General features: G+C 36.8%; 1 protein-coding gene across 1 annotated transcript in view; it reads right to left on the reverse strand.

The window, feature by feature from the left end:
- lig1 (ligase I, DNA, ATP-dependent) overlaps positions 1-19,761 on the reverse strand; it is an 81,843-nt gene that overhangs the window by 8,604 nt on the left and 53,478 nt on the right. The window contains exons 20-24 of the mRNA XM_008433962.3: positions 17,454-17,525; positions 11,752-11,896; positions 11,185-11,267; positions 9,736-9,888; positions 4,222-4,275 (exon numbers count right to left, since the gene is read on the reverse strand). Of these exons, the coding sequence (XP_008432184.1) occupies positions 4,222-4,275; positions 9,736-9,888; positions 11,185-11,267; positions 11,752-11,896; positions 17,454-17,525 (507 nt within the window). The remainder of the gene's footprint in view (positions 1-4,221; positions 4,276-9,735; positions 9,889-11,184; positions 11,268-11,751; positions 11,897-17,453; positions 17,526-19,761) is intronic.

A 19,761-nucleotide genomic window follows, 5' to 3' on the forward strand; every position in this document is an offset into this window, starting at 1 on the left:
ACAAAGTTATTTGGTTATTCAACCATCAGATTGGTGCAAAGTGCTTTTATTCCAGTTCATGGAACTTCTTTGAAAAAAGTACTTTTTTAGAAATGTGGACGCTGATATTAGCGATGAAGATGTTCGTTTGGCACAACATGCTTAGCATTGTGATGCTATTTTAGGCTTCAGTGATAGGCTGAGTCCTTTAAGCACAACAATAGTCTGTTCCAGCGAACCATCAGATTGTTTTTTGAAGCAAAAATTAATTTCTAGTGGACAAAGAAAAGCGGCTTTGCCATCTGTCACTGTTTGTGCGTCAGATTTACTGTTGTACCAGAAACACTTAAAAGCAAAGGTTCCATCGTGGAACTTTAATATGCAATAAAAAGTGATTAATCTGGGTAATTAATAGAAATTATCACTTTTAAAATAGATTTTAAATGATTTTAAATACCGGTCTGTATATAGTTCAGTAATGACCACCTTATAAAGGTTTTATATCAGAATAACGCTGAATTCTGCAGACTTTATCAACACTAAAGCAGTGAGTGCTTGAAAAGCTCAGTGGGAGCTGCGTCCTCTCCAGAGACACTGGTGTCTTTCAGATGCACCACTGAAAATGTCTCAACCTGCCGACTCACATCCTGGTTTGGACGCTTCAAGTCTATGAACAGCAGCAGCTAGAAAGGAGCCAGCAGAAATCACTGATGCTCCTCTCCCCTCCCAGAGGAAAGTTTTTAAACCGGCGCTGCATTCTCAGAGCCACAGCCACCTTTAAGAACCGTCGCCATCCGTCTCCCAGCATGCCGCCCCCCACTCGCCCCTCCAGCCTTCTGGGAGAAGCCACAACAAGCATCTGCTGCAGGTCCTGCAGGGTGTTAACCAGCTTCTTCCCACAAGCTGTTGGGATGAGGAACAGACTATGTCCATCCCTGCTGGCAGTAAACAAATAAGTTTTTTATTTTTTTGATGCATACTTTTTTTTTTTTTACGACAAATTGCTTTTACAGTTTTTGATACATTTCTTATGATCCAGAGGTGAAAAGGGTTTTATTTCTTTTCTAACTAAAAACCCTTTAAAATCGCTTAACTCAAAGATATAAAAAAGTTAATCTTTTCATACACAGAAATGGAAAATTTCCACTTCTGCAGTCTGAAAATAGCAGGTTGTTTGAAGTAATTTGTGTTGAGTTGTTAGTTCTCATAAAATGACTACATTCTTTTAATATTATGACTTTATTCTCATATTATTTTAACTTTATTGTTATATGACTTTATTCTTGCATTACTACAACCGTATTCTTGTAGTATTATGACTTTATTTAAAATCTTAGCCAAGCCCTGATATTTTTGTTGCAAAGTTGACCTGAATTGAAAGTCAAAATAAATAGAAGCTGTAAAACACGGTTGACAAACAAAATGGCGGCTTTGCGCATGTTTACATTAGGGCCAGACGATATGGCTGAAAAACTTCCGCAGCTCTCGTATTAATGCGAAACAGCAAGAAAACACTAGACCGGCCACTTAAAAGCTAATTGGTACGTCTCTAATCAGCATATATCTGTAATTTCTGTGACTTATTTCTAGAAATATATAAACATCAATATCAATGATTTAATTCATCTGATTAATGAGGAAAAGAGAAAACTAAATAAGCAGCAACTTTTTTAACATTCAAATTAGTTTTAGATTGAAGCAATTTTATATATAAAATTATTAGTATAACATACAATAATCCATAGAGCTTTAGAGTGGGTGAAATAGCATAAGAAACACAAAACATAGTAGAATAAAGTAAGAAAATAAAAATGTGTAAGTACTGAGTATTAAAAGCTTAACATGAATGTGGTGTTTAATTTTATTCTAAATAAAACTACACATTTAATACAAAAAATATAAAGATGACTTGTAAAATGGACACTTCATTTTTTAAACCACAAACAATACTTGAAATGCTCAGTCAGCAAAACAAAGAAAGAACTAAAAACCAATTCTTTATGTAACCCTGAAGAGGAAAGCATTTGTTAGAGAAATATCTAATCCATTCAAATCAAGCTTTTTAACGAGCGAAACAAGAAACTGGGGCCAACACAAAGCAACCTGCTTCACTTTTACTCCATTGTTATTGGTTAAAAAGCCTCCAAGTGAATCAAAAATCAGCATCTGAGCAGTGAAACGAGGGTTCAGGCTAGCCCTCATTTTAACACAGCACCTCACCACTCAGAGCCGTGTAAACAAGCCAATTGTCTCCCTGCCGAGAGTCCTATTGGCCCGCAGCGTCGCTGCAACAAGAGCAGCACGGCCACACCGCCGGCTCGCTTTAATTCACCATCCATCACTTTCATTACAAACCTCTACAGTGCAGGCTTTATTGGCTCCAGGAAAAAAAGAAAACGGAAAAAGTTTTAAACCTCATTCTCAGGCGCTACTTCTGAAGCGGTTTACGCAACAGATACTTAAGTCTCTAATGTTTAAATGATTACTTTGTCGATGTAAAATAAATAAAAAACGTTGTCCATTAACGTATATTTAGAAATGTTGTTTCGAGTTCGACAAATTGCTCCATTCTCTGCTGCTATTCGCCAAACAGCGGCTCTAAAATGAGCCGATGAAGTCAAATGAAGTCGGGCTCTCTCAACAGCTATCATTTTCAGAGAGCGTTTGACAAGTGCTTAAAATGCTGCTGCTCCGCTGCTCTGGAACAAACCTCTTCTAATGTAAATTGAAAAAGCAATTCATTACCCAAAGTCAGAAAACGCCCCCACAGTTCCTCTCAATGCTGCATTTTTTTTTAAAAAGGTGAAGCAGCAGTAATTCATGGATTTCCACATTTGCAAACCAACTGGATGTATTTCGGTGTTTAGCTCTGCCTCTTCTAAGGATAAAGCCACTGAAAGAGTTATTGCGGTCATTAGCGATAAGTACTTTGCCTGGTTTTGCAGACTGCAGCCCAGGAGTTCTGTGTTTGGTAATGTGAACTTCCTGGAGCGAGCCTCTGATGAAAGTATTGCATCTGATAATGAGGTGTATGTACTTTGTTGTCGCCTCTTTCCTGCACAAAGCCACTGGGGTAGTTAATGCATCCATTCACTATTTGGGTTTTCTTCCCCACAGAACAGTCTTTCTCAAACTGTGATCCCCAAACGCCCCCTACTGGTTTGCAAGGTACTGCAAGTACCATTAGCTTAAAATGCGACACATACAGCTAGCTTACCAAAGGACTGCGTTTAAAAATAATATTGGATAAGTGGCTTAAAACCGGGTCACTCAAAAGAAAAACCTAAGATACTGCTGGCTTATATGATCGAAGGAAGCCAAGAGTTTTGTTAAGTCATTCATGAGTGATTCGATTCTTTTGAACGGCTCTATGACGGCGTTGCAGTTGGTAAGAAGTTATTTAATGACTTTTCTTGCTTATAATGCTCTGCTTGTGTGCCAACAGCCGTTATTATTTTTGAAGTAATCAGAAAATAAATACAATAGATAGAAACTTGTGGATAATTTTTATATTTAATTGTGAAGAAGAGGATTTTTATTTCTGCCAAAGCAACTCAAGTCTATTTTTCTTTTATTATGCTTATAAATTACAAACAGCCCTAAAATGTTACTAATTCATACAACACTTGGTAGTAAAGAGCAACTTTGTTTTTTTATGCGTTTGAGATAATTGGAAAGCTTAAAATCCACTTTCAGAACATGCAAATAACTCAAAACACAGAGTGCCACCCTTATGAAGACAAACAAAGGAGACAAAATAACTGAGTTAAGACACTAATATTTTCATGTCAGGTAGTATATATTAAGATGTTGTGTTATTGAGAGGTGATATTGAGTTAGGTGGTCTGTGAGTGTTTGTTTAATGGGTTAAACCTGAAATAGTTTGAGAAATGTAGAAGGTACTCCTGGGTAAGTGATTCAGTGTGTAGCTATTTTTCTTCACTTTTAATGCCATTCAGGTAAAATTCAAGCACATTTTCTCAGCAAATACTAAAATTAACGATCAATTGATTACTACGTAAGTTGATGATTATTTCAACATTCGATTGTTTTAACCCTACTTTGAAGGATTTCAATTTGCAATTTCTAATTGCAAATGTTCTCTCCAAGCATCTGTGTGAAGGAGGATGATGTCGATTGTAAAAGAACAGGGTATCAAAACAATAAAAGGTAAAGCCGTCCTGAAACTTTGATTACTTTAGCCCGGCTTTTCACTTCAACACTCATGCGGCTCTACTTCACCTTTAAAAACTTGTAATGCTGCTCCAGATCTTCATCCTTAAAGCCTGTCCCGATCTGCAAGGAGATGAGAAGAGATAAGAGAGACACGCACTCATATATACACACATTCCCTCGTGGGGCGACAGCAGACATTTGGCAGCAGGAGGCAGAACACAGAAAGGCGAGCAAATCCCCCCACAACTCGAGCATCTTGTCTGCCTGATTCGCCTAAAGTGTCATGTCGCCTCTCAAAGGATTTGAACTCGCCGAGACACCAGTAAACACCTAAAAGGATGACACACGCTGTGGGAAAGTAGGAAAAAAAAAATGTAGGCATATCATGAAAATTTAGCATTTAGTCACCGGCAGATATATTCTGCAAGTGACCGTGAGAAGTTTAACTGTACGAGAGCGAGGCAGCACTCAAGGTTTAGAGGTGTTTAATTCAGCTGTGGGACCTTTATGCATTATTTATCTGTTCTCCTAGCGAGCCAGCTGTGGTACAGTTTGTTAGGAGTGAGAACCCAACACCTCTTTCACTCAGCCAATTATAGTGACTTGTTTGTTTGGTTGGACTGATAATCAAATTCCTCCAGCAGCTTAATCCAATCAATAGTGCTGTTTGACTGTGAGATAACATTACAGAGGCCGACAGGTGTTAAAACCGTGTTTGTAGAAAATGGCTCCAGTTTGACGACAGAGGAAGATATTTTTACCATGAAGGAATCATTTTACTAATTTAGTCATGATTTTAATGTGACAGTCGAGTTTATTGTCAATGCGATGATACGTTGAAAAAAGGTTGTTGTATCAAACTTCCAGACAAATCTTCTGGTTCTGGTGTACTATGCATGTCCAGAACCAGGACCAAACATAACCACAAACTTTGAACAAACTTCCAGAAAACTACAAAACATCTGAAACGCTGAGTTCCTTTAAATCAAGGCTACAAAGCTTTTAGAGTTTCTCCTGAATCGTAATAAATGCAACATTAACCAACATGTTAGATGTGTATTTATGGTGATCTGTAACTGGTTTTCACAATTGTTGGCTGAATTATTTGATGTTTTTATGATTAAAGCTCTTTCATCTGCCTAATTGCTGAAATGTGCTATAAAATAAACTTGATTGACTTGATTGAATTATTCACATTTACCAGACATGCAAAAGATTCAAAAATGACATTTCTTACCAAAACCCACTGATAAGACATTCCTGACACAAAATAACTGTAAAGTGAACAAACAGACCTACTGTCGCACTAACTCTCTATTTAAATGATTAACACAACTAAATTAACGTAACTAAGTCATTAAATAAACAAAACTAGAATAAATAAGACATCTACTGTGCTCTTATTTATAAAACTTTCTGTCTTAACGCGGGAATGGTGATGTTTGATACAGATTTTTGGTATTGAATTCAATTAATTCCTTCATTCAATTCATAGACTGTTTAGCTAAAGATATAATAAAGTGAAAAATGGATGCAAAAAAAATTCCTCCTTCAAGTCTCACAAACACCAACTATAAAATTATCACCATGTACACAATAATGTCCAATAAAAATCTAATATTAAACCACAACAGCGATACTGGAGCAAACCTTTTTCACAGAAAGCCCATCTTGCAATCAGAATCTTTTAGAAATGGAAATCTGAAGTGAGTCTGAAAATCCTAAAATGATCTAAAACTGGAAAATACAACAAATTTCACACTTTTCCAGGACTACGAGGTGTCCTCTGAATTTCAGTCTCCTTCCTTCACAAGTACAAACCATGTGATAAAGGGTCGTTTTTCCTTTTATTCCTCCGATTTCATGCTGTGCCAAACGTTGTAGGGCTCAAGTCTTTCTTCTGCACCAAAATGTTCTTTTTTGTATTTTTCGTCAAAAACCAGTGAAAAAGTCTGTAGCTCTGAGTCATCCATGCCTATCAGGCAAGCAGGCAACAAATGATACAACAAAATCAGAATACTGTACTTTAATTTTTTATATTTCAACTCGGTAAACTAGAATTTGATGATTCGCATTGCAAATAAATAAGTTTAGATTTACATACAGATGTGGAAAAAAAAAGTCCAAAGGGAACAAACGAAGTAAGATTTCACCAAGGTGCCTTTGCAAAGCTGACATCACCTGAATCTAAAAGTCCAAATCTAAAACTGTGTGCAGCTTTTTACAATAATTTTCACGTTGGCTCTGAATGTTGTGGCAAGGGCATTTCACTAGGACATGAGCAGAAATGTGATCTGCAGGGGAAAAAGAAAAAGTGAGTCAAATGCTAACGTATGATCCTCTGGTTTCTTTTGTTCTGCCTCTGCTTCACGCCCGGCGTTGAGGGAGCGAGAGGATGATGAAATGCTGCACACACAGGAGCGCTGGATGCTGCAGTCACACAGCATCAGCTCACAGCCACTGCTGGGCTGCAGCAAAGCAACACACAGATAAATGGCATATTTACACAAGTTCAGCTGAGTGTTTCTGTGGTCCAGTCCATGTGTCCTGCAGAACGCGTCCTTCCCGATTTGAATCCGTCTCGGTGAGACATTCAGACGGCATGCTGCCATTTCTCTTTTGTTTTATAAATATAATTACAGATAAAAGTACTTAACTGCAGTCGATACTCTGCCTTAGGTCATCCTCTCAATATGGGGGAAAAATTATTTGCTTACATAAAAGTGTTTGTGAATATATGAAGCCACACATGGGTCGGATTTTCTGTCTGGATCATTTTCACAGATTTGTTTTTGTATTTACTAAACAATAAAACACAGGTTTAAAAACTATTTGAGGATTTAAAAAAAAGGAGCAGAGTGCTGTAAAGGATTATGCAACGTAAAATTATTAAATCGCGTCTAAATCTTTTGGCAATTCCTGAAAAAAATCAAAACCTAATGCAAACCAATCATGAGGATAGAAGTGCATAAAAATAGATTATATAGGAAAAACGCAATTCCTAGTGCTGGGAATCCCAAATTCTCCTAAATCAATTTTAAAATCCGTTTAAGTCTTTGCCACTTTGTCACTCCTACGTATTCTGCATGTTGCATTACTCGTCCACAGTGGAAGGTTGTTTCACCCACTGTACGCATTTTTAATAATTCTTAGATTTTTTTTTTATTTAAGAAAAAGTCAGACACGTAGGCTAACCTAATGCTGGTAATTTAAGTTATATAATTTGATGAACAAACTTATTTTTGTTTAAATATAAACTGAAGGAATTTGATACAGAAAAGAAGCTTACAGAATAGTTTTAAATAAGTGATATATTTGTTTATATCTTTTTCTCCAGTCACACAATTTAAACAGAATCTCCAGACTGAATAGAAAAAATGGTTTCTGAAACTAAAATAGTTTCTGAATCAAACCGTGACTCTAAAAATCACTTATTTATACTCTTATATAAAAAAGGTGAAAATTATACCCAAACTTTTTACATGTAATAATTTTTTTTTTTTTACAAACATTTCAAGCTAAGGGTATGGAGGAGCTGAGGGGTGATGATGTGTCACACTGGTTAACATGTGCAGTAATACATAAAATGGCTTTGCGGCTCCAGAATCTGGTGCAGTGCCGCCATTTTGTCTCTGAGACCAGCTGGGTGTAGGATTTAAAATTAAAGAATTGAAAGCAAACCAGTTAAAACCACTGAGTTGTTCTGTTATTGTTTTGAAAAATAAAAATGTGTGAAGATGTCAGACACACTTTTTAATCTCACTGATTTTCGTGGGCCAAGCTGGCTTGAAGGCAGGAGAACATTTTGGTAAAGAGGCTTATTTTATCACTTTGTTCTCACCTGCAGTGATTATTAGGCACATGGGAGGAAAATCTCTGCAAGACGGACAGCGTAAAGGTCGAGGACATGTGCAGATCCTCTGTAGTAATGCTTGCATTTAAGAGTAAAAACAGCTTAATTATTTAAAAAAAGGACATAAGTTAAAATACTGTGTTGACTTTAGATGTTGTTTTGTCAGGGGAATTTTTCCTAATACCAAATAAACAAGGTGGCACCAAATCAAAAAACTCATCTTCTGCAACAAAATCTAGTTCTTATAAACTGAAATTACAAAAAGTATCAAGGTTGACGTTTTAAAAAGATGTTTGTGTTTCATTTAGGCCCAACTTTAGTTGATTGTGCTTCAACTGCAGCAGGTAAAATTATGCCTAGGAATTTAAATCCAATCAAAACAAAGATTACGCTCAGCTCCTACAAGCATTTCAAAAAGATTTGCAAACTTACAAGATACTAAAGGATTTTAGACTATACTGGAAATGTACCCAAGAGAGATGGAGATAGAGACATAAAGACAAAGTTATTTATAAATAAAGCAATGCTTCCTAAATAAAACTGAGATTTTTGAAGACTGCACGGGTGATTTCCACACACCTACTTTAAGATGTTGCTGTGAATAAAGTGAAGCACTGGGTATTTTAAGAAAAACAAAAATTAAGTTTTAGCAGTAAGTTAATAACAAGTGAACTGAACAATGGGCATTTATGGGGCTAAAATACATGAAAAAAATAATCAGAGATGCATGTAAATAAAAAACTAACAGAAAATGAAGGAGCACGTTAAGGTTATGACTGAATAATCAACTTTGCACAAGTGGCACTAGGAGCTTGGAAAGCAATATTCATGTCAAAATAATATTCAAATATGTAGAACTTTAAAGAATTAGGTTTCTATATATAAATTTAAGCTTTAATTGGACAATTAAAAGCAATGAAACAGTGATTTTAATGTCATACAGTCAGGTTTTGGTTTGCTGAGGTGCTTCAGTCAAAAGAGGAATGTTGTGGTGCCAATACATTTCTGCTACAATTGCAGCGAACTAAATCTTTTTCCTTTTTCTTTATGGATACAAATATTACAAAAATAATTTTAAAAAATGAAGACAGGGAGAATTTAGAGGACAGAGTAGAGAACAAACTGTGCAACTTGCTTAAGCTCTTTATATCTTAAACATTGAAGTGGTCATGCGAGCTTCACAAGCTTATCACTTATTTTGAGAGGCAATTACTCTCAAGACACAAAGATTTTCTTCCAAGCAAGACTTAAGACGAAGACCAACTCTTAGAAGAACACTATGTGGAAAAAGTTCCCAGAAAGAAAGAAATACACTCTACAGAAATCCTCCATGATGAAATGACGAACAGTGGGAGCCTTAAAGTCTCAATCTGAATTACATATTGCACATGTGAAGCACAAAACCCTTGGGTATCATAATGCAATTTCTTGTCTAAGATAAGTTTGATCCAAAAGTTGCTTGCACTACAAATGCAATTTTTAATCCAATCATTCCACCTCCCACATATTTCATGTGGGGCTGAAAGCTACAAGGCGCCATCTTCAACTGCTTCCTGAAAACGCTTCAGAAATCTGCAGTTTCTGTGTGGAGTGCAAGACCCTCTCAACAAACTGATTTTTAATTGTTCTTTTTGCAACAAATCTGAATTTGCACATTTATAAAGCCTCTAAACGGACGCAGATAGTTAACTGGTTTCCTGCAGCCTTGATGAAATATAAAAGTTTACCTTGCAGACTGACTGAAACTCCTCATTGTCTTCATCGTAGCAGGCCAGCAGGAAGCCACCGTAGGTGCCTGTTCGTTTTCCCTTTCCCAGGTAGGCACCGATCACGCAGAGGTCCACCGTGTCGCCCACACCGTCCAGGTAGTCCTTCTTTAACTGGAAGGGAGAAAAAACTCAGTTAAAAAGGTATTTTTTACCAAAAAACAAATTTAAAAACAGACTTATAACCCTGGCATGCATCAAAATCTAAAGTTTCAACAAATACTTTACAGAGCTATTTCTAGTCAAACTGACCAGATTAAAAGAGATGTGGAAAGCACAGTTTAAAACGCTGTCAATGGATAATTAGGCATTGCCATATTGGTTACTTTGTGAAAATAAATAAAAAAAACAAACCTGCAATTAATTTCAAATTAAAGCCTAATTTGTCCAAAGTGCATGAAAAAAAAACAAAACAAAAAAAAAAACGGCAGTAAAATGGACTAAAATGTAAAAACTGTGACCCATTTCAACCCATCAGACCCAACAGTAACAGGAAGAAATAGTTGTATTTTCAAGGCTAATTTATTCTTCTATTAAATTTATTATTAAATGAAATACAGAAACACTACCATGACTGGATAAAACATTTGCAGTCTCACATACTAAGAGTAAACTTTAAACTGATCATGTAAAAAGGAATCATGAATATTTGTTAAATTGCACTTAGAATCACTTGTTTCTAATCCTTTTCATGGAAAATTGGCATCAACTATCTGTGATATTTTGCTGCTGAATATGTATTTAAGAATAAATATCACAGAGCAACTCTTCAGGGGAAATAGATCCAGTCTGCGACAAATAATCTAGAACGGCTATCTATTATTCTGATAGAATAATTGATGGACCTGCCAGACCACTGTGAGCTGAATAGTTTAAAAGTATTTATTACAACATACTTCATGACGCTTTGAAGAAGATAACTTGCCTTTAGGGTTTTTAGTAATTGAGGTACCAGGATTATTCGAGGATTCATTTAATAATCAAGATTTCAATACTGGCCTGAGTAATCTTGTTGTTTTAGATCAGTCCTCCAGGGAAACCATTTTTATTCTGCAACACACCTGATGCTGTCAGTTGACGAAGGGAATCATCTAAAGGTTGAAGGGTCGTACTTGGGCACCTCCATCTTACTCAAACTAAAACCGAGCTGCCATGTTTTAACTTCGCACAACTATTTCTGTAGCAGCATCCATTTGAATTTCGGGATGCAGAATTCCCCAGCAACATGTTTACTTTAAAAGAAAAGCAGTGCTGCTCACTCTACCTGTATAATAAAAACTGACTATTTCCCAGTACACACACACACACACACACACACACACACACACACACACACACACACACACACACACACACACACACACACACACACACACACACACACACACACACACACACACACACACACACCTTGAGCCAATTGTGAGAACGCTTGGCAATCTCATAGGTCGCGTCCTTCTCCAGAGTCTTCACCATCAGGCCCTCGCAGGAGTCTGCACAAACAAACACATTAATGCACCAAAACACGACTCTGGACGTGCAGAAAGGAAATTAAGAGATTATCTGTTGGATATACGGAGTGCCTTTGTGTTGGTGTGTCTCAAAGGGAAACAAACGGGTTTTGGGAAACAAAGAGGCCGCGGACAAGGACGGGGACAAAACTCATATGCACAAGGAAAACACATCCTTTATACTTCAGAGTCTCTCACACACACACACACACAACACAAAATAAATCCATTATACAACCCACAAGTTCTGGCGTCGCTTTGGATACGCTCACACAGACGGTTTACACGTTAAGGCAGCGGAGAAAGACACAAATAAAATGAAACTTTTACTCAAAGCACCCACACACACTAAGAGATTTAGGGGAGCCAACAAACGGGAAGATGACACAAACGGGAAGACGACACAAACACCAATGACACAAAGGAAGGGAGACGAGAAGAAAAAGTTTGCCTCCGTTTCACAGACCTCGGACGGACTGCTCCAGGAACTCTGCGATGGCGTCAGTGTCGTGAGAGTCGATGGAACGGGCGAACAGAAACTCTCCCTCCACCTCTGTGAAGCTCTCTCTCAGCAGCTCCCGACGCCGACACAGCGGCTGTCGCACCAGGGACTGAGCGCGGAGACGGAAACACAAACATCATCAGAAAATGGCAAAACCGCATCATTACAACCGTTTCCTCCTGGTAGCTCGGAGGCTTGCAATGACAAGGATGAAATGCCATCAACTATCTGCCCACACACGTATAAACAAGCACTTTCTCGGAATACAGTCTTGGATGCAGCAGCTTTGGGCACACATACAAACACCCACGCGCCCATGTAAGCATACAAACATGCACAACACAGTTTATTATTTATTTTTTCTTCCTTTTTTTCCCCTATATATTCGGTTTTGAATGCGTTTCCCATTTTGGGTTTATGAAAAATTAACTAAATGGTGACAAATACTCTTAAATATGACAAATCTGTCAGAACTTGGCTAGGCTGGAAAGTGTGCAGACAGAAGGCAAGACACTAAAAGTAAACAGATGTGGGTTTTTATTACAAATGACATCAACACATCTGCCTCCTTCATGCTTTTCTGCTTCTTAGTCCTGATAGCCCAAAAACATAAATCTGACTAAAATTAAATATGTCTGAGCTCGGAGAGCCATTTAGGTTTAAAGCTTTTTGTACAAAGTGCCATATAAAAACCGCTACTTCTGGTGAAGAGGTGGAAAAACACATAAAAAAGAGTTTAGATTTTATTGCAATAGAATAAAAAACATTTTAACTGATTAATAAATGGACCTGAACTATTTTTTTTATTATTATTTATTCTTGCAATGTCGGGTTGAACAATATGTGGGATGTTTTTTAATAAGCCATTGCTTTTTTATAATGCTGGGGAAAAAATGTGGTGCAAGCCCACGTCTGTTAGATATTCATCAAAATGGAAAACACTAGAAATTCTAATCAAATTTATCTATAAAATGCATTTAAAAAGAGAATGAGATGTTTTAGGGCCTCTTGTCACTTTTAATCCAAATAAGCTGCTGCTGCTCACTCCACCCAACTCAACATTTACATTGTGCAAATAGATGCACAATTATACAGCCATACTGTTTTGAAAAGCATTAGTAGAGCCTCCTGCACAATAAATAAGAATGCAGCAAGTGGTTTCTGGATGGTCACACTTGTCTTTTCCAGCAGATAGCGTCACTTGGGTTGCTCGGTAACGGTAAAGTTTTCACGAGTCTGGAAATAACAGAAAGTTTCACTCGTCTAGACCTGGCTTGATTTAAAGGCAAAGCAATAATGAGGTTTAAACAACTGGAACTGTCACAAACAAGACCAGCTGGGGACCTAAAGTTATCTAAAGACCAGTCCTAAGACCTCCAAAACAAACACTTTGAAAGATGCAGAAAAGTGTGAAGTATATTAAGGTCACCAAGTCTCACCAACAACCATTAGACCACCTAAATGCCAAAGGGTTATTTACAAGGCATGCAGGGAAAAACAATAATAATAATAAAAAAACTTTCAGTCCTACTAAACATCTGTCTCTGTGTACATCAAATTGGTTAAAAGCTACAGGAGAAATGCCACCCTATTGGCTAAAAGCTGTACAATATTTTAACATAAAAGGGGCTAATTAGCATCTCATTAGTGACTGTAAAAATCAATTATTTAAGGTTGCATTTTTTCCCACTGAATATTTTATCATCTCTTTAAATGCCTTGGTGTGAAATTAAAATTGTATTTTAATTGAAACTTTTCATTCATCTTTGAAACAGTAGAAATAAGTTTGCAGGAAAATGTAAGCATGCAAATGCAGTCTTCCAGAACAATGAAGTCTCAAACATGTAAGTGATTTTTTTTTTTTTTTTTTTTTTTTGCATTGCCTAGAATATACAAAGATGGATTTTCTTACAGATGCAATCTCTTGGAGGTTTGAGAATCAATTTAGTCTGCGAGGTAAATAATTAAAATGTTAATTTAAAATCCAGCTCTGTGTGATCCAAGGAGATATATGATGCAAACTCCACAAATCCTTGCAACATAGTTAAAATGGAAAATGTGTGTCTGTGTCTATGTTTGTGCCCTAATATGACACAACATGCATGGAGTATGGCTCAAGTCAGTATTTACCTATATGATGACAGCTTCTGCAGATTTTCTGTCGCGTTTATGCTATTAAAATCAAAATGTGGCATATGATGACACGGTGGCCCGCATCAAAGCACAGCCTTGAATGAAAGCAGACTGGGTACATGTGTCATGCAGATGGATTGCCCTTAGTCTTCTTGTCATATCAAAGCTTCCTCCGTTCAACCATAAAATCATGTTTAGTGTTCTTTCCGGTTCACAACTAGTTATCAGTGGATGTTCAGTTGAAAAACGTAAAAAGAAGCCCTTGTTTTTGTTTTTTTTTTATTCCCCAGCGAGGTTAGGCCTGGGAGAAGGTTATTTTCCATGTACGATCGATGACTTTTATTCGTGTCCCGTGTGTCCTCACCTCGCAGCTCCAGGTGGCTGGTCAGGTTTTAGCTGAGGGTTATGGTTTCACACAGTCAGCATTTTTGGCAGCTTTCTTTTTTGGCTGCAGAAACTTTTCTCCAAACCTTTAAATTTACCCTCTGATGTCATTGGAGAAGGATTTCTGAACTGTAAACAAGGACTTTTATTTCTTTTTGAAGCTGAAAATGTCTGTTGTACAACAGCTAGATCTAGTCATAAGTACAACTGGGACTAAGTCGGTCAAAATATGCAGTCAGTTAATCGCATAATAAATTAAAATGAGTTTCATAATTTCCATTCTGATTATTAATACTTTTCGAAGGGCAATGTGGTTGACAGTGTCCATGAAAGGAATTTTATTGATTGTTTTGATGTGCGTCTTTTCTTTCCGTTTCATTTGTTAAGTTTTGGTTGTGTGTTTTATTTTGGATATTTAAAGTATCCCCAGTGCCAAGTGTTCTTTAAAAAAAAAAAAGAAAGTTTATCGGTTCAAACTTGGATTATTAAGTCGCTACCTGAAAATGGTCTCCAAACAACACTATTTTGTTTATTGCAGTAATTACTGGGACAATTTACTGGCCTACAAAATGTATTACTGTGACAGGTCTATCTGGTAAATTTAACTCGATTCAAAAAAAGGTAACGTCTTAAACATATTTTGGATTTTTTTTCTTCCTGTATGGTTAAATTGGTATTTTTCTAGGATTTTTTTTCTTCCTGTATGGTTAAATTGGTATTTTTCTAGGAATATGCACACATTTATCACGGTTACAGAAACAACATCACACCAGAGGAGCTTTTAGTAAAAAAAAAAAAAAAAAGTTTAGTTTGCGTTTATCCCCAAATCCAAAAGTTTCAAAATGTGACGAAGATTGCATAACTTGTAACCTTAAGTGCACAAACTGTTTTCAGCTATAGTAAGCTCATCTACATTTTTTTTTAAATAAAATTTTGCAAAGAATCAGATTATCTTGTCACCATTTAAGTACTTTCAGTATTAATTTCCACGCTCTCTGAAGACCTTTAAATGTTTTAAAATGTTGGCTAAACATAAACCACAGCTGAACTTGGGAACAAGAGCAGCACATTTGTTGTATGCATAACTAATTAAATAATGTGCATGTTTATTCATAGTGCACGCATTTAAATTTGTTCGTACTTAAAAGCTGTTGGTAACTTATCAGGCAGAAAAACGACTATTACTTCACTGATAAATTATTCAGAATGAAAGGTAATTCGTTTTATTCTAATGTAACCTCAAACACAGGCAAGCGCAGTTCTGTTCCCTGCATCCCAACAAGAAAAGAATATAAATCAGACGCTCCCACATGCATTGAGAAGGAACTGTGCAGAGTGGAAAATGAACTGGAGAGCTTCCAATTCCAGATCCATCTAAATGTATGTGGGGGAATCCGATAGGTGTGGGAATTAATGCTGAATAGATGGACGGACACATGAGGTCAGATGCATGGATGGAAAAATATTTAATAAATGAGTGACAAATGGGTGGACAGATAATGTTTTGTTGAATAGACATCGTTTTAACATTGCAGTTGCCACTAAATACATCTAGTATTAACTTATGTCATGTACTTTGTAGTTGTTATATATACATCTGCTGTTTGTCGCTGTAGTTTCTGTTTTTCCTCTCTTTCTGCGTGTGTAGAAACAGACCTCTAGGATTTTATTTTGCATTCTTTCTACACATCTGTCTCTTCTATAGTCTCGTCTTCTTTCCCTTTTAACCTTGTTCAACATTTTTCTTCCCACTTCCATCTCTATGTCCAATTTATCTGAAACAAACCCAAAGTAATTTTATTGTTCCACTTGTGAAAGTAAATCTGTTTGGGCAAAAAAACATGTTTTTTTAAAAAATGGCCGAATGTAAAAATGGATGGATTAAAAGATGATTGATGAAAAATAACTAAATCAATGGATGATGGATTTATGGACCATCTATGATGAACATCCGTTGTTGGATGTGCAGGCATCCAGCCTGAATGGATGGATAGATGGATGGATGGATGGATGGATGGATGGATGGATGGATGGATGAATGGATGGATGGATGGATGGATGGATGGATGGATGGATGGATGGATGGATGGATGGATGGAGAAACGGCTGGGCAGATGATGAGGAAACAATTTACTGAATGATGTGTAGATATGTAGCTGGACGGATGAATCCGCATCGTTTCTTAATTTGTTTGGTTCAGAGTTTCTGGACAATGTTTGTTGCTGTTATAGTAATATTTGAATAAGATCTAAATTAATCTAAAACACATGTAAATTTTTCATTTATTCCTAAATCTTGAGAAATACTTTGAAATATCAAGATTTTTAGTTTCTATATTTATACTCGAGTCAAACTCCAAACTGAATAGTTCAGACCTAAATATACTTTTGCAATTAGGTATATATTCAAATACATTACATGTTCCTATGAAGCGTAAAATAATATTTATTCAATAAAATTTCCAACAGTCCAACTCAATAATTGTGTCCATATATTCAATTTAGGAGGTTAAATGACATCAACAGTGGGTAATAAATAAATCATTCAGGACAAAAACAAGACAATGACAAAAAAGCTTCAGCAGAAAAGAAATATTAAACGATAACATTTGCATAAATAACAAATTAAGAGGGAAATGGCCTTGAAAAGGCAGGATTTAAGAGTTACTGGAGCTCCTTTAATGATGCAATTTGGCTTCAATCCACTTGGGAGAGCTCACATTGTAGAGGATGATGGGAGCACCCACTCATTAGCATTGTCTTCAGCCGATTTAAGAAATTCACTTAAAAATTCTGCATAAATAGGACACAAACACATCCTCACTCAGTCATAGTCACCATCTGCAGCACACACATGGTCTGAAAGAGGAACAGACTCCCTCTCAGACGTCGAGAGTCTCAGACAGACACACAATCAAGACACACTCAGCTGGAATTACAATGAGCGTTACAATCATTATCCAGTTACAGCCTCCAGTAGCACCGTCATTGGTATTCAAGGACGATGCCGGCGTCTCGGCGGGGCTGCGAGCGCACGTGCAACAAAAATAAATAAAAAAAATATATGCACCCGCACGCGTGGAAGTTTTTAAAAAGACAAGAGGAACAATTGAGAAATCTCTGGGTAATATTTGTATCACTTGGCCTTACCTCTCCGTTGAGATAGAGGAGGTCAAAGGCATACACGCACACTTGGACTTTGATCTCGGAGGCGTCCACATCCTGCAGAGGAACAGCACACTTCTTTAGTATTTTTACTTTGACAAAAATATGCTAATAGGAACATGGTATCCACACATTTCTACTTCCAACCTTGGGATTTGTTACAAAGGGTTCTTTGATTTGTTCTCGGCTCATCTTTAAAGTTACCCACCTAGCATTTCCACCGCCTCTCCGCCTTTTAAAAGCATCACACCTCCTCAGCGTGCGCGTCTTATTTTCGACTCCTCTGCTTGCTTTGCTCGTCTCTCCTCCTTCTACATCTCACCTTTCTTGCACCTCATCTTGTTTGCTCCAATCATGCTCACCCTACCCCGGTTCCTACACCAGACTCTGACTTATTACAGCCGTTTCTGTCGCGGTCCTGCTGGAAAATTCCCCGACTACAATGAAGTGCTGTCGAGTTCAGCAGAACCACCTGCTTCAGATATTTGTTCGTCTATTTCACAGGCTGTAGCATATGTCTAATTTAAGACATGGGAATTAGCAAATTTATAGATGCCACTAAAAACGTTAAGTGGTGTTTTTACACTTTTGGACCCGTATGCTCGATATGTCCTGAGATTGTTAAGATGCTTTTTTTGAAGCTTCAAAAACTGCAACAAAAACAATAAACTTACAGGATATAGTTTTTATTCAATACGAGCTTCATTAGAAATGAGCCAATCCAATATTAATATATGTATTGGTCCTAATGTTGGAAAAAATCTACATCGGTGACAATTTTACTAATCCATAAGGGCAGATCTATTCAGTTTAATTCTATGTTTTACATTATATTTAGAATTTCTAATTGCACTTTCTGAGCTATTTGAAAGAAGGTTTGTTGAAGCTTTTTATTTTTACATGTTTGACCAAGATTGTCTACTTTGGTCAGTTTTTTTTTTTTTTCATTTATTTAGCATTTGGTTGTTATACTCCTAACTGAACAAACTGAGCTAAAAGTGCATCCCGAAGCTGCATGCTTCTCAGTCGGTTGTGGGTTTGAAGAGTATTTGACCAGAAAATGACAAGAGTGAAACAGAAAAAAAAGGGTGCCTGCTAACAGCTGTAGTTTTTTGGTTGCTGCAGCTGGACGTCTGGACATGTGTCCGAGATAAACAACTTCTGCTCGTGTTGGAAAAATGGAGGTATTTTAGTCTGTCTTGAATGGGAATCTGCTAATTAAATGTCAGTTTTAGCACCACCAGCCAGTTGTGGTGTGCAGAGGCATTTCGTCAACAGCTTTCTGACGAAGCAGCTGCAAAGGTTTTTCAAAACGGATCACATCCAGGCAAAAATTGGGAAGCTTAACAAGTAGAATCAAGAAATCAAGGTTCTGCCAATGCAGAGTAGCTTTTGATGTGCTTCAGTTGAAATCTATTAAATCTGATATTATGCCCATTTGACTGTTAATACAACATTTTAGCTCTGAAAGTCCCATTTTGGTTCTCCACATGTGCATATTTCTGACTGGATTCTGCTTGTTGCTTGTTGTCGAGTTGCAAGTTAATGACCATTTACACCAATATGAATGAGGGTGAAAATACATAATATGTTCAAACATGTCCATATATTTATGTTTAAAAAGTATTTTAGTTTTATGGTAAAAAGAGGCCTTTTAAGGTATCAAGGAAAGCTGCAATTATTCAAGACTTATTTGTGCAGAGCCTCGTTCTAGGTAACATTGTAAATTTCACACCTTAGACATTTTTAATCTGCACACCTATATCATTAGAAAATGTTGAAAACAGTATAATAACTCATTTTTCAGAGATACAATGAATGCAATCCATAAAGATAAAGTTTGACTTAAGATCAGGAGCTCTAATTAGTTTGATTATATTTGCAAAATACTTCTGCAATGCAAGTTTATTCTCCCTGTTATATTTTCAAACTCATGTGGCCCAAAACCCACTAAGGTTGTTTTTCCTGTGCTCTTCACTCTGCATTGACTTCAGAGACAGAGATTTATTTGCCAAAGCAGAAAAAACGTCCCTTTAAGCCTGAAAGACTTCTCTCCCTCTCCTTTCTTTCATTAATTTCACTCTCGACTCATTAATGATGTTTAATTAGAGCATATCGGGTCCTGTGTCCTCATCTCGAATGTTTCACTTCGGCAAAAGCTGGTGGTGGTAAAAAAAACAACAAAAAAAACCACCAGAGCCTGCCATGTATAATCAGGTTGTACGTAAAACTATCATTACCAATAATTATGATTGCATAATAACAGGAAAAAGTATCAAGCAAAAAAAAGAAA

This window comes from Poecilia reticulata, chromosome 17 (assembly GCF_904066995.2).
Source record: "Poecilia reticulata chromosome 17, P_reticulata-male-v2, whole genome shotgun sequence".
Lineage (NCBI taxonomy): Eukaryota > Metazoa > Chordata > Actinopteri > Cyprinodontiformes > Poeciliidae > Poecilia > Poecilia reticulata.